The 15,814-nt window shown below is 39.8% G+C and overlaps 2 protein-coding genes across 2 annotated transcripts; one reads left to right on the forward strand and one right to left on the reverse strand.

The window, feature by feature from the left end:
* Positions 1 to 758: 758 nt before the first annotated feature.
* tmem179ba (transmembrane protein 179Ba) lies at positions 759 to 4,856 on the forward strand. Its single transcript, XM_080052540.1, has 5 exons — positions 759 to 870; positions 1,966 to 2,162; positions 2,623 to 2,760; positions 3,437 to 3,515; positions 3,619 to 4,856. Exons 1-5 carry the CDS (start codon positions 775 to 777, stop codon positions 3,808 to 3,810), a joined length of 702 nt encoding a protein of 233 aa, XP_079908666.1. The 5' UTR covers positions 759 to 774; the 3' UTR covers positions 3,811 to 4,856.
* Positions 4,857 to 8,228: 3,372 nt separating this feature from the next.
* On the reverse strand, positions 8,229 to 13,134 carry brms1 (BRMS1 transcriptional repressor and anoikis regulator). Its single transcript, XM_080052518.1, has 10 exons — positions 13,012 to 13,134; positions 11,411 to 11,636; positions 10,761 to 10,851; positions 10,543 to 10,670; positions 9,988 to 10,067; positions 9,722 to 9,818; positions 9,396 to 9,485; positions 9,186 to 9,250; positions 8,596 to 8,635; positions 8,229 to 8,511 (listed from the first exon to the last, which is right to left on the reverse strand). The coding sequence occupies exons 2-10, from the start codon at positions 11,625 to 11,627 to the stop codon at positions 8,504 to 8,506; spliced, it is 816 nt and encodes a 271-aa protein (XP_079908644.1). The 5' UTR covers positions 11,628 to 11,636; positions 13,012 to 13,134; the 3' UTR covers positions 8,229 to 8,503.
* Positions 13,135 to 15,814: the final 2,680 nt, after the last annotated feature.

Below are 15,814 nucleotides of genomic sequence, written 5' to 3' on the forward strand. Positions count from 1 at the left end.
GCTTTTGTAAGCTGGTATCTGGGGGATCTCAAAAGAAGCAGTAGTGTATTGAAACCAAAAGCAGGAGGGAATCTTTAGAGGCAGGATTATTGATTCAGGGCCACTGGACCATGATAGAGAGCTGAGTGAGGAAAAGTGAAAGAAAAACACAAAAATAACAAAGGAAATCAAACTATTTCACCTTCAAAATTGAAGCGTTTTTTTACATTGGACAAAGAGGAGGCAGGTGAGTTTTAGAGATCATAATGATTTCATTTGGCTTCATTGACAGCATTTTAAATTATGTTTTTCGCTACTTATTACATGGTTTTGGTCAGTAAGATTTTCCTTGTGTTGAGTCTTATTTGGGAAATCATATCATTCTGGCTGTTTGCTTTCTCCTCCGACAGTCCCTTAAAATTATGAACAGTGTAGCATAGCAAAAGAAAAGCTTGTCAAAATATGATCTTGAGCTCCAGTCAGCGATGCTCTAAAATGAAAAACAAACACTTAATACAAATCTACTTCATAGATAGCCTACTGTCTGCTTATTAGGACATCTGTTTAATTGTGCACATTCTAATTCATTTATACTGTTTTATTTGACACTGCTCCATGCTGTTTCTACAATATAATTCAGTAAATTCTTGTTATTTACACCTTATCATAAGTTCACTGTTGCGACTCTTCAGCTAGGCTATAGCGTACTTTATCTTGAAATATTCTACCGGAAGCTTGGCATCTGATTGTGGCTGTCTTCACGCGGGCTTCTTCCCAGACAGGAGTCGCTGGACGATGGCGTTAACGGTGCTGCTGCTGCTGGAGCTGGCTCTGTACGCCAGCTGTTTCATCTGCGGGATTGTTACCGCCGCATCCATCACTATAGTCCAGGTGACTTTACTCATACAAATGTATTAACTAGCCTAACCCATGCATTTTTTTACCCCAATGCTCTTCCGGGTAGGTAGACTCACTTTTTCACTGCGTGCGTGCGTCCGTGCCAGAGAGTTTGAAGTTGACAAAAAGACGGCAACGGAACATGAATTAGGCCTACAATTTGTGGAAAATATTTGCTCTCAGGTTAGATTTGCTTTTTCAATACATTTGTCTTTTCAAAATGGAGCGGTAGCCTTTAGCAGGTGATTCTTTTTTTTTTTAACAAAAAGTATATATAAAATTAAATCAAACACATTTACTTTTACAGATTTTCATGCCGTCGAACATAAACACTATCTTTGTAACTTTATAAATCGGCATTATATAGATATCTGCTAATGTGTCGTTTGGTGCTCGTGCAGAGCGCGAGCGCTTAAAAAGAAGACACGCGCTTTCACTTAACTTCTGATTTTCTGCCAAGTGTGTGTTGCTGCGAGTCTCGGACACTATTTATTCGATTTTCCCAGTGTTATTGGGCTAATACATCACAATGCATTGTATCCTATAGTATGGCAGTGTACAATACATACCAAACACAGTGATGAGGCGATGGGAGAATTACAGGAACACAGTTATCTTCATCGGGTGCTCATTCCTTTCCACTAAATGGCATTAGCCGCACTAATTTTCACGCTGCTAGCTAAAGACGGCGCGAGAAAACAACATTTAGGCTACGTTCGAGACCAACAATTATTTAAATCTTTCAGGAAGTGGGTGACCGTGTGAAAATGCGCAGGAGTGTGAATTTGCATGTGCGCGCGCTCGCCCAATGTTAATAGCATATCGTCCATATAGGCCTACTGTTCTCCTCATGTGACCAGGTGTTCCTCGTGCCCAATTAGCCCACCCGCTCCATTACAGATGTACGAGGCTGTAGTTGGATGTGTGTGTTCACACTAGCATGTTTATTTGTTGTTGTACTTAAAACAATTCAACAAAAAGGAAGTCATTCAAACAATGTAACAAAACTGAGACAAATAAATTAAACAAAAAAACTATTGACATTTCAAAATAAAGTTCCAAATTACCTTCTGTGTCTTTTCTTTCAAGGGTAATTTTGGAGGTCGGTGTATACTATATGGACTTGTCAACTACAATGCAACAGCCAGCCTCATTGGAGTGCAGTCATCCAGCTCTGCTTCGCTGTGTTACTTTGTGTCAGCCATATCGGTCCTGGTAGCAGTGGTGTGCTTCTCCCTGTCTCTGTACTGGCTGTACACTTTCTTCGTCGACGGGGATGTCAAAAGGTAAAGGATAGATGTGTTTATGTGAAACCACTGGCTTTCAGTGCCACCATGTTGGATAAAAAAAAACACATTGTGTATTTCTGCTCCTTGCTCTGCTGGAATCCTTTAAGTCAGTTTTATTTATTTTTACATTGTATGCAATGGGCTGAAAACCCACAAGTTACAGCTTGCAAACTGTGAAAGCAAACTTTACACTTAATCAATTATTTCACGAGGATTAAACAGACGTCATGGGCATGATTTTTGGAGCGACAATTTCGATAAACTAAACTTAATAATGTTAACTGGAAATGCTATGCTAAGCTGACACACAGCAGTTTAACATAATTTCCTCATATGCTTTGACGTCTAAAGAAAACCACTGTATCTTTCTATTTCTCTTTCCCCTTGTTTCCAATAAAAAAATGTAATAGGCGCACAACCGTTCTCGGGCTCTTTGTGTATGTTGTGTTGACCTTAGGGAGCGTATGTGGATGAACCTGATGGTGGCTGCGTGTGGCATCTTCCTGTTCTTCCTGCTCATCTCTGGCTGCATGCTGAAGATAGGACGTGACAACCTCTGCACCTCGGTCACACAGGCTGTTCCCAACGTTACCAGGTGACACACACACACACACAGACATGCTCAGACATGGCCACACCAAATCCACTCACAAACAAGTCCCAAGTGAAACTAAAAACAACATTTGAAACATCAGCGCGCTTCACTTCCTAATTTCTCACTCCAAACACTACCAAGTATATATTTTTTTAACAGCCTCATTCATCATTATCAAAAATACTTTTTCTCTCAGCAGAAGCTCCTCTTTCTCCTTCCTTTGTCCACGAAAGCAGATACTTGTCCTCTTTTTTGTCCCTCTGATAAGGTTGCAATTGCCCCTGACTGGCCTTCTTTTAAGATTTTCTCTTTCTTAAAAATGCCATTCGCTGAGAAAACGTAACAAACTTGTTTGTCTTCAAGTGTCAACAGAGAGACAACAGTGAAATGTGTTGTCCTACCACCACTAACCTTGCTGTTAAGTCCCACTGCTGCTATGGTCATTAACTCATTTTAAAAGCACTGCTAAATTTAACATCAAGACAAATCAATCACTGTATAACTTTTGATTTGTGAGTAGATATGTTAAATATATAAGAATGATTTTTACGAAATTTTTGCGGCTAAAATGTCTCCTGTTGGAAAAGTGTTTGATAGGACAGGATGGGTTTGAAACATAATTGTCTGTTTTTTCTCTGTACTTTTTCTAACATGGAATCTTTTTCTTTTGCTCAAGTTGTGTGGAGGCCCAGACCAGAAAATGGGTCAGTCCAATAAGAGCGGGAAGGTTCTACAACAATCTATACAAAGCCGAGGTCAGTAGGCTACATTATAGGCAAAATACAAGCTGTTCATGGTTAGTCCAACACTATGTGTAGAGGATTGAGCTCAGGCAAATTCTGATTGTTTCCCCCTCAGACGGCAGTGTGGGTCAACTTCTTCTTCTGGCTCCTCATTGGGGTTCTGGTGATTCTTCAGAGGCGTCAGGGTTCAGTGTCAAAGATCATTGCCGGAGGGTTCGGGGGCCCGGCTGGTGGGCTCTTTGGTGATCCAGGGGTGACAGCTGCAGAGACTGAGCCATTCTTCAACCAACCAGCGCGGCCCCAGTGAGGAGACCTCACACATGAGCTGTCCTCATGCTTAGCATACTTCAGTGCAACGTGTTAATGTGGGAGTAGATGTGGAAAACGGGTTTAGACATTCAGGGCCTTGTATTTCAGGTATTACATTGGCTTTGTTCAAACACACTGTGCCAGATAGTATGTGAAATGTCGTGAGTGCCTTTTGTTTGCTTTAGGGCGTCACAGCACTTAGGTACAAGGAAAACATAGCCCTCCGACGAGGATGGGATTCGAACCCACGCGTGCAGAGCACAATGGATTAGCAGTCCATCGCCTTAACCACTCGGCCACCTCGTCCAGATATGTGCTGTAATTAATCAAGTGCTGGTTAACAGACAGACTTGATCCACAGTCCTAAGATTAAACAATGTGTTTTCCTATTTACCCGTTTACCACATGTAGGCTCACTAACTTATCTAAGCCTTTATAAATGTCTGACTACTGGATCCCACCCAAATGTGTGTTTGTTCATTCAAAATGTGTTATTTTCTTTTGTTTACATAACCAAGAAATTAGAGAATGTTCTATTGCAGGCATTCATTTTTTTTATCATAAAATGTTGTATTTTTGATGTGACTGGGAGACCTTTGCTATGTATTTATATACAGTCTATGTGAGAAACCCATTTTTACAAATGATTAACTAAACAAACTCAATGATCTCTTAAAGTCACAATTATAACCCTTTGAAAAGTTGGTGTGTTTTCTCCTCTGTGTACGTTGTCATTGTTCTTTATTTATGATGTGTTATTTCATATGACACTGGCGCCAGCTGTCTTAATCTCTGTCGTTTGATCTCGGATGGTTCATTAATATGTGGAAAAAAACACTTCTTCACAATTCATGATTGTCATATCTAATATCCAGTCTAGGTGCTTATCAAATATACCTGATACTGTGTTTAGGATATTGCCCCTTAGGAGTCAATGTTCCTAAAAAGACTGTTTGTTAATATATCAACCACTTGGTTTGTCGTGATACTATTTGACAAGTGGGCTCATTCTTAAAATCAATAAACCAAAGAGTTGAAACACAACGACCCAAATGTGTTTACTGCTTATTACTATGTATTTCAGAAGGAATGGAGACATGTGGATACATTTGTTGGAATGTGTCTCCCTCTGCTGGTAAAAGACAGACAAAGTAGTGTCTATCCAGACAAAGATTCTAGTGCTCAGTTCAAGGTCAATATTGTCTTTATTTTACATCACGTAAAGGGGGGTGCCATACAATCCAAGCACTAAAGAACAGTGGTTTAAGACAAAATAAGACTTAATTTACAAAACACTTCTATATAATAGTTACTTTTACCCCTTTTTCTTTCCGTCAATGCAGCTATTTATGGTATAACCTCACAAAACAGATAGGATTTCCCCTTAATTTAAAAGTTTACTAATGTTTATCAATTTTGAATAAAGACCGTCTCGATAAGCATCCAATCAGTTTCATCGACCTTGGTAAGATGCGTCTATATAAAGAAATCCAACCCTTCTAATTACATTGGTATTATTTTTCCCAATACACATAGGCCTACATGTAAATGAATATACTCATAAACAAACCTGTGCAATTCTTTTGTTCGTAGAAACAGCTGATAGATCAAAATAGACAGAATGGGTTTACTGCTGCAATTAACATGATGTCTCCTGTACTCTTTTCTTAACCGTCTAATCTCTGTGGATTACCTGGCCTCCCTTGAACCTTGAGGAAGGTAGATAGAAGAAGACGTTCACAGGGTAAGAAGAGACAGCACTAGAAGGAGGGAGACGGGTTACAATACAAGACAAGCTGGAACTTTGGAGGCAAGAAAAGACTGCATGTTCTGTATTTCAACTTTTAACAGCCAATTCCACTATCTTTGCCTTAAGTCCTTAGCCCATTTAATTACTGTCTGCTTGTTTAAATATACAGAGAGGCAGCCTGTGAAGGACAGCCAAGAGGAGACAGAGCGCTCTGGAGAACATCACCACTCAGGACTGTCTTCAACCTGAGTCTCAAAAGGAAACAACGCTTGTGATAAATTTGACTCTGGAGTCCATGGTAAGACATTTTGACACTCTACTTCATTTTGAATGATATTGAGATACTGATGAGAAACATAAGCTGTGTTGATCAAAAAATGCCAAGAGGGAAAAAAATAAGAGCAGAGTGAAAGAAAATATTGATAGAGAAAGAGAGAGAGAGAGAGAGAGAGATCGAGAGAGAGAGAGAGTGATGTTAGGACAGGGAGTAAAGAGAAATAAAGGGAATAGCAGTGGACACTGTGGACTGGGCTAAGCCATGATTAGCTTCTCTAAGCTACTTCGCTCTCTACAGATCAAAGGTCCTGTTTTAAACCTGTTGATCTGTGCAGGACTTCAGACTGCCTGCTATTGATTCCCTTTATTTGATTTGATTTTTGTACTGGATTGCTCTCATTTACTGCCAAATCAGACAGGTATAAACCATGGAGGACAGAGCAGTTCATTCAGCCTTAAAACTGAACCGTAGAAAGTATGTCTGTGGCGAGGATGAAAAACTATTACAATTTAAAGATGTTTAAAAAGCTAAATGAATGTTAAAAGACTGATATAAACCCTTGGTTTTTATCTCTGCTCAGGCACCTGATCCTGCCGACAATGCCAGAAAATCTGTATGGGACTAAAAAGATAATGTTAAAAGATTTATAACGCCACCTAGGTTAAAAAGGAGCCGAGGACTCCAACTAAGGCTACCCAGGTTCTCTTAAAAATCAGGGTGAGTCTGTGGTTAGTCAGGGTATGTTGGACACAATACAATCTGCGATTAAAGTAGCTACAAGGAATTTAAAATATCTTTAAACAAAAAATGCAATTTTAATATAGTTGTTCTTAATGCCTTTGTCCGGTACGATCATCCAGGAAAAGACCATTAGGACTTTTGTCCAAAGGGGCCACTAGAATAAACACAAACTAAAAGTTCCTCGAAGCCACTTTAAAATCACTACAGTACACACAATCAAAAAATAACATCTCTCACAATGTCTCACAAAACTGAACCTTATCCGATGACACCTGGGGCACTGCCTATTTGGAGTCACTGTTTACCTTGTGCCCAACCATTGTGTGTAACGTCCAGACCTCTGACATGTCCCATCCGTCCCTCTCTCTTTCCCCCCTGTCCAGAACATGTCTCAGGATCAGTGTGAATCGGTTGCCGTGAGCGTGGAGTCCCTGCTATGCGATGCTAAGCGTATGCAGGTGCAGTGCCGTGAACGCAGCGAGCAGCTCTCCCTGGCAGCCACACAGCTGCGGGTGGAGTCCTCCGCCCTCAGGGAGCAATGCGAGGCCGTGCAGCTAGACATGGCCCACATGCGCCGCCAGCTGGACGAACTCATGGACACCAAACACGCCTTCGAAGCCCGCGAGAGGCAGGCCCGCAAGCTCAGCAGGACGCTGTGAGGGGAACCAGGGAGGGAGAGGCGGGGAGACGGTGTGATGTTATGAATTGTTTGTTAAAGCAATTGATTGTCAACCAGGAGGAAGGAGGAGGGGAGTGCAGGGGGAGTTAAAGGTGGAGTTAGCAATTCTGGAGAATGGTGGTTGTCATAATCACTTTGTCAAAATCAGTGAATATCTCCTCATGATCCAGTACCTGTAGGCCTACATATTGGGTACAGCCTAAGCTCTGTAAACTGGTATGTCATCAAAAGAGGGCCCTCCATAGCTAGAAATATTGCCAGTTTACAGAGCCTATAGGCTGTGTATTAACCCTGGATTTTTTTCCCCAGCGCGCTGCACACTCACTGATTTTGAAAAAAAAATAATAATTAAACAACAATCTCCAGAATCGCTGACTCCATCTTTTGGAGAGAGAGAAATGGAATGAGACGCTGCAGCAGCCACTTTAAATGGATACTGAAAAGTTGCCGTGAACTTCAAAATGACCCATAATGTAGTAAAGGCCAGAATAATGCTTAGAATTACAAATAATAAACACTGTAGGCGACAGAAATACTCTTGTCTGTTCTGGTTATTCTATACATCAAGGTGTTTCATCAGAGAAACCATAGAGATGCAATCTGTGTCTTTACAAAGATAGCAACACACACACGTCACTTAACATAACGATTCATATTATACTTATTGCTCTCTCAGAGCTATCTCTGACAATAGCTGAGCTTTGTTGCCTGTTAGAAGACACAGTGAGGTCAGCTGTATATATAAAGTCTAATGTCACTAGACTCTACAGGTTGTTATGGTTCATTGTGTTCAGCTCAGACCCAAAACATTGGTACGCCGGGCGCCCAAGCCTGGTGCCTTTAGAGATAGCACCAGGTTGAAACACTGCTCTCGGAAAGTGTCCGTGAGAACTGAATGGCAATACACTGTCACACAAACACATACACACACGCACGGACGAAAGAAAAACCAGGGCAACATGCAAAAACTTGTGTCACAAAAGTTTAAAAACTTTAATCGCCATTATAAATCAATCATTCTATAAATACATGGTTGTCACATCACATCATTAAGAACTTCTTTTAAATACCAACAAATAACAAACGAGCAGTGGGGCGGCTGGTTGCTGGGGTGGAAATGTGCAGGTAAGTCGACATAGAGACATGAACCGGAACCGTTAGTGGAAGTAGCTGGGAATGTGTGTGTGTGTGTGGTAAGTTTTGGTTTTCGTCGCAACTGGTCTTACAATAAGACGCTCCTATTATCACCGCTCTGAAAGACAAAATGAAAAAAGATTTAGAGAAAAATCCTCCTACAGTAGGGGGTGTGTATGTTTCCGCAGGAGGGTAGACTTACTTTCAACTTTCTTCTTTAGTGGTGACAGAGCTGCTTTTGCCTGAAAAAAAAGAAAACCAGAATACAAGTTACCAAAATATACCTCACATTCAGGAATGTATTTACCTTTATTAAGTGTGATATGAAGGGCCGTGCAAAGACATTTTTCTAGCAAAAAAAATTAGAAAAAAAGGGCACAATTGTTGTTTTCATTTAAACAGGAACACTTTGTACATTGTCTTTATTGATGTGCCACTCCTCAATCTGACTTTTATTTTCCTATTTTTTTAAGTTGCCCTGAATGACAGGGGTTGGAGGGATTGCATGCTTTCCATAACAGGTTCCAAAGTTAATTTGAGAGGGCGGGGCATGTGAATTACTTTCTAAATTGATAAGGCATACTTTTGATTGGTGCCAGTATACATTTCTATCTATACATTTGATAGAATTCAAAAATATATTAATAACTGCTTTACTTTTTATTAAGGCAACTTTTAAACTCTGGTGACACAAGGGCCGGGTCTCAAACCCCCCTTTGGGTCCTATCTGTGCATGCCATGTGCCTGTCGATTTAAACACTGAAACAACAGCTGATACATTTGGGAGCGTACCTTCTTGATAGCAGTCCAGTCTTCAAGGATGTCTAAGTCTCTCAACATATAGACAATGAAAGGCCCTGGGAGACAGAGAGAGAGATAGGCGTCAACAGAAAACTCTAGAAATGTGAACTAGACAAGACTCAAATGTGAACAAGGATGACAGGAGGATGGCCAGGCAGGCAGATGACAAAATGACAAGAAAAAAAGAGAAGAGGTTTTTACCTGAAACCAGAGCAACTTTCTTCTTCCTCTCCGACCGACCCAGCACATTCTTTCGTTTACACTTTTTGCTCTTCATCTCATCGCTCCACTCTGGAAATATAGAACAATATTTTAAACAAGTGTAACATTAAACACAATATTTTAACAATGTTAAATATGTGTTCTCTCTGGTCTGAAAAGTAAAGGTTGGCAGCCTTTTGAAGCTCATCTGCAATGTCAGAAATCCGTATTTTTCAATTATTTGTTCCCTAAAGCAACCAGACTAATAATAATGACGATGTTGCTAGTACATAGTAATATCTTTGGGACTGAGATTTTGTTCGTACCTGAGCTGAGGTCTATGTTCTGTCTGTCCTCCTCCAGTCTTCTTATCTTTTCCAGCAGCTCGTTCTTCATGGCGTCAAACAGCAATGACCGCTCACTCTGCAAAACACACACACACACACACACACACACACACACACACACACACACACACACACACACACACACACACACACACACACACACACACGCAAATAGATAATACTTAGTTTAATTTGGACCACTTTTGTTAAATAACATTGGCTTAAGTGTGTGTTGTTGTTATTACCTCCAGGTGCTGCTTGGCTCCTTGCATTTCACATTCGTGCTTGTGTTGGATCACCTGCAGACACAGCTCTCTGTACACTCCTGTGGGGCAGACACAAACACAGAGTGATGACACAATGGATCATTTTAGAAAAATGTGTAGCAGAAAATAGAAGCCTTTAAAAACAACCTTTAGATATTTTGCCCCCTTTCTCTGGAATAATTGACAGGTGTGTCTGTGTGTGTGTGTGTATTTGCGTTTAAGTCTTTTAAACAACTTTATTGAAGCTTTCTGTAATTAAAATGTTTTTATTACCAAAATTCACAACTCACATTGTCGCCATGAATTCATATTTCATGCCATAATTGTTTATTAAATGTGTTTGGAAAGTACACAATCACCCTACAGGCTGTTTATAGTCAGCTAAATAAGATATTTATTAAACAAATGTATCTTACATTCATTCATATAAAATTCAAGTGACACACTATAGCTGTCATTTTTTAACATCATGCCATAAGATCAAAGTTTAAGCAGTTTTAAAAATCCAAGCTCATTCCTTTCACTCTTACATACCAGCCACTTGTGTGCGTATCTGCATGCTGTCCTGTAGTGCAGCCAGTGGTTCTCTGTATTCTCCAGCCTTCCCCGTCAGCACCTCGTCTAGCTTCACCTTCATCTGGTTCTGACGCTCCCGAAACAACCTGCGGACACACAGTCAAGTCAAGTTGAGTTTGTCTGAGAGCCAGACGCACACAGGTAAGCTTCTTCACCCCCATGCTGCTTCCACTCACTTCTCCTTCAGCTCCTGGAACTGTTTCTCCAGATCCAACATCTCATCCAGACATTCTCCTCTCCTCCGCTCGCACACTTCATCGTCCATCTCTACGCAGAGGACAGAGAGAGAGAGACGTAGAAACATTGACACACCAGGGTTCCTACCTACAGCTTCAAACATGTGAGTTTTAAGACTTTTTCACTTTTTCCCATTGTGATGCAATCTAAAGACCTACCTCACCTCCACATTGGCAAAAGAAAATAGTAAAGATATGAAAGAAAATTTGATTCCCTGAATTTCTAACTTATAATTATATGTAGTAGTTTTTTTTTCCCAGTGTGATCAATAAATTGTATTCCCCCCCCCCCTCGAAAAAACAACATTTGCAACATTTGAAAGTGAGACTGAAGGTAAAGTAGCATTATTTTTTTTTTATATCCAAACTAACTTTAAGACCTGTCAAAGTCGTAATAAATAATTGTTTTTAGAGATAATCTTTTAGTACCTTGACATGTTTCGAGGTTTAGCATGTTGGAAGTTTAGCGAAACATGTCAACTTGTACTAAAAGTAAATACTAGTCTGTATACAAGAACATTCAACATGTTTTTTTTTTACAGAAATGTTAACGCAACAAACAATTTAAGCCTAGCACTTGAATTTTTTACCTGAACTTTCCTCTTCTTCCTCCTCCTCCTCCTCTTCCTCCTCTTCACTCTCATCCAGGTCGCTGTCCCTCTCCTCTGTGCTCTCCTCCATGGTCTCCTCTCCTCCTCTCTCTCTCTCCCTCTGTCGCTCCACCTCTCCGTTGGCTTCAGGGAGTTGTGACTCTCCTTCGGCCTCCATGTCCTCCTCCGGCTCCCTCACGAGGGGTTGGGCGGGCATAAGGGCTGTCTGAATAACACACACAAAGCAATAAAGTGTCTGGGTGAAGGCTTAAAAGTCAACTACATCCAAATATTTTAGCAATAGTTGAGCAATTTCATTGATGACAAGTGATTAACATTTATAGTAATACACTTTTACTCATGTGTAAGTACTTATGTATGTATTTTTTTGTCTTTTACAACCTTAATTTCCTTTTCAGAAAAAAAGTGATTTGCTTAACGGATTTTTACACTATTTGTTATGTCCATATTTGAAAGGGGCAAGACAAAAAAAACATTTATCAAAAAAGAAACATATTTTTGTGATAGTAAAGCAAAACATTGTAGGCACATTGTCTGACACTGACATCTGTTTACTTGTGCTGATTTTGTTCATGGTCATGGGTGATGTTGATGTAGCTGGGTTACAGTAGTAACCTCGTAGTAATAGCAGCAGCAGTAAGCCACAGCGGACAAAAAGGATAAAACACACACTGATGTGTTGGTAAAGCAGCGACCTGGCCGTGGTTTCATTGTGAATTGCAGCCAGCCAACTACCAATGCAGATGGGTATTAAGAAATAGAATAGCACTGGGAAACCCGCGGGACACCGAGCTACTGTAAGGCTTTCGTTTGTTCTGTCAAGCCGACTACAATGAACAAAGTCACAGACCGGAAAGTACTCAAAAATACTTGATGACAGGGACAGCTAAGAGAAAACAGCAAAGAACGGAATAATTTACCTTACAATTTGAGAAAAATCACAAAACAAGTCATTCAAACCGTTTCACTTAAAACATGGGGCATCTATTAGGCTAATATAGAGCTTTTATTGTGTTACTTCACCGGACGTCTTATTTAAATTCTCCTAGCTTGACCACTAGTAGCTTCCGTGATGTCATACAGTACAGTAAAATGGTAAACGTTATGAACTCGACGGCGGGGTTAAGACTAAAATAAAGACCTAACCCGAGTCTAATGCATGGTACACTGTTATTCTATTTACTCACAACCAACAAGACATTTACGAAGACTCGTCTTCGCATTTTCATGTCGAATTAGCGACAAATAAAACCTCAGCGAAGTCAAGTGCAACACTAGCTAACAACGTAAATCACACAGCGAGAGGAGGGCACCGAATCACAGTGTCAGGTCAAAATTAAGTTAATATAGGGTCAATTTACTCTAAACGTACTCGGCGTTTGATTGTAACAAACATAGCGAGCCTTTAAATGTCATAAACCCAGTTGAAGCATCGCAGGAGCAGCGTTCATACTGATCCTGTCTCCCAACTGCACGGATTAACAAGTAACGTTATCCTTCCATACAGACAGGCGATGCTTTTGGTAAACAAATAACAGTCCCTTCACCGGACAACACCGCGACCAGAGGAGCCTGCTCACCTTGTATCCCTCCGCTCAGCTGTGGAAAGTTCAAGTAAGGTTTATTATATTTCCATATTTTTTAAAAAGTAGCCTACTTCCTCTTCACTTCGGTCCCCAGTTCGACACTTTGCCGGACTCTACAGTCCGTAAATTCATCCAATCAGCGCCAAGCCGTGTTGTGGGAATGACCAATAGGAGCGTACATCCCCCGGACGGCTTTTTACCAATCAAAATGCTAAAGCAGGTTTTGTAAACCAATCAAATTCCAGCTTGTTGCTGGTAAGGACCTTCTGCATCCTATTTTATTTGTATTTTTTTTAAATTAAAATATAACAAAATATAAAATAAAAACACAATGAAAGCGAAAAGAAATTCAGTCTTAAATAGATAAAAAGTAATGGTTTAATAAAGTGGCTCAACATAATCCGGAAAAAAAAACATTTCAATGATTCAAGCCCTCTATGATGCAAAATTGAAGTCCAACAGTTTTTCAGATAGCCTACTATGTATGATAATAGGTCAGTAACTTTGATTATTGCAGTCTGGTGTAGTAATGTGTTTTTTTCTCTCACTTTTGGAATTATTTTTACATTTGCAGACCCACCCTTAGGAAATGAATGCAACTGTCATATTGCAATTGGCCACAAGATGGCACCAATTTAACGAAAACTGTCTGGAGAGCCCACAGGAGATCCATGCAAAGGATAATGGTGGAATTTATATCATTTGGACCAGGGGTTCTCAACCTTCTGCAAGCTGGGCCCCCCCAAAGCTGGGTCATTGCAGTTGGGCCCCCCCACCGACCCTGACTACCCCCCCTGCCTCCCCCCCACACACACACACCACCCTACACAGATAGATAGATAGATAGATAGATAGATAGATAGATAGATAGATAGATAGATAGATAGATAGATAGATAGATAGATAGATAGATAGATAGATAGATAGATAGATAGATAGATAGATAGATAGATAGATAGATAGATAGATAGATAGATAGATAGATAGATAGATAGATAGATAGATAGATAGATAGATAGATAGATAGATAATCTATTATTGTTATTATCACAAGGGCTAGGCCAGTGGCGCACCTTTGAGTTGAACATTGGGTTTAGGGTTGGGGTCCGGAAATTTCTTATATTTTAACGTTACATTCTGGTGCACTTTAAAAGCTAATTATGAGATTGTATCAATGAGACACTGAGGAAATGTTTTTTTTTTTAAATCTCCTTAGAAGAGAGGAAAATAGTAGCCTAAATAGAACATACACAGAATAAATTCTACAATAGGTACCTGTTATGAAAAAGCTTCACAAAACAAAGTCTATGATCAATGGGAAACACTGCTGTCTGACAACCCAGTTCAGAGAATGTTTCAACTATTGAGTCTTGGATTTGGAAAGTGGCCAGATTTAGCTCAAAATGCTACCTGCGATTAATGTGCTGTGCAGCCTGAACGCGGAGTTGTGTGTCTCAGTGGCGATTCCAGGACATTTTGACTGGGGGTGGCCAAGGTGGGCCACAGAGCTAGAGTGAGGTGGCCATCGCACCCCTAAATTAATAGCATGTGATATGCTGTACAACCAATTCAAAGATGATTTATAATACCAAATGCCCAAATCATGTTAGTATCCATTGTAATGTTTGTCAGAAAACTAAACCCCTGAAGGGAGGTCTGGGGGCATCCCCCCCAGAAGATTTTTTTGTGTTTTTAACATGTAATCTAAGCATTCTGGTGCATTCTGGCGAAGATAATAAAGGAAAAAGTCAATATTTATTTCAGTTCAGATGAATAGTAGAATTAGCAAGACAACATAACTTGCTAGCAGCCAGATGCCTAACAACTGGACAGAGGGACGGATGACAACTAGCTTTTGACCAAATATCTTGCTAAAAAAATAAACCTTTATTTATGAAATTCTGCCCTAAGAAGATGTTACACTTGCTAACTACAAACTTACATTTTTTTATTCAGATTTCAAAAATCTGCTGGGACACGTGCCCATACACGTGCATGGGTGGCACGCATGTCACAAGCACACTTATGCTGTTTTCAAGACCTTTGCTGACCAGAGACCAGTTCTAGTGGCCACAGTCCTACCATTAATGCAGTACTTGAAAATTGCAAACTGATCTCATATCAGTGGATTGGAGTGTTTGTGTGATGAACTTGGCAACTACCTATCAAAAAAAGTTAAGAAAGAAAAAAAATACATATCATCTCTGAACTAGGCTACATATCAGGAAAAAAATTGAAATTGCAAAAAAAAAAAAAAAAAAAAAAATTAAGATTTTTTTTTTTTTTTTTCATCCCACTCGCGCCCCCCCGGTAGAGTGTCCGCGCCCCCCCGGGGGGCAGCATTAAATATATATAAAATATATTTTATAATATAAAATATATTTAATGCACAACATTAAATATATTTTAAAGGGATGCTTTGTTAATACAAGCTTATTAACAGTTGAATAATCATTAACAATGGTCTACTGAAGCAAGGAACTAAAACCCCAATAAACAAAGACAATGTTTCAATTTTACATGTTTTTATTAAAGTTGCATAAAAGTGTAACAAAATTGGGCAAAAACAAGACCTGTTGTTGATATTGCTACATTTGTTTGTTGGTTTAAATCTAATCCTTGTCCAAAAAATCCTCCACTCCTCCAGTCTGCACGGTTTAGCTCTTGTATTTAGCCTCAATGATAATAATCAGTATATATATTTTTTGCAATTTTCCCAACAGTAAAAAAAAAACGACTAGACTTCTGAATAACAGTCTAAGAAGGTATAATCCACACCTGGATTTGGAAATGAAAA

Source organism: Ammodytes marinus, assembly GCF_949987685.1.
Source record: "Ammodytes marinus genome assembly, chromosome: 23".
Classification (NCBI taxonomy): domain Eukaryota; kingdom Metazoa; phylum Chordata; class Actinopteri; order Uranoscopiformes; family Ammodytidae; genus Ammodytes; species Ammodytes marinus.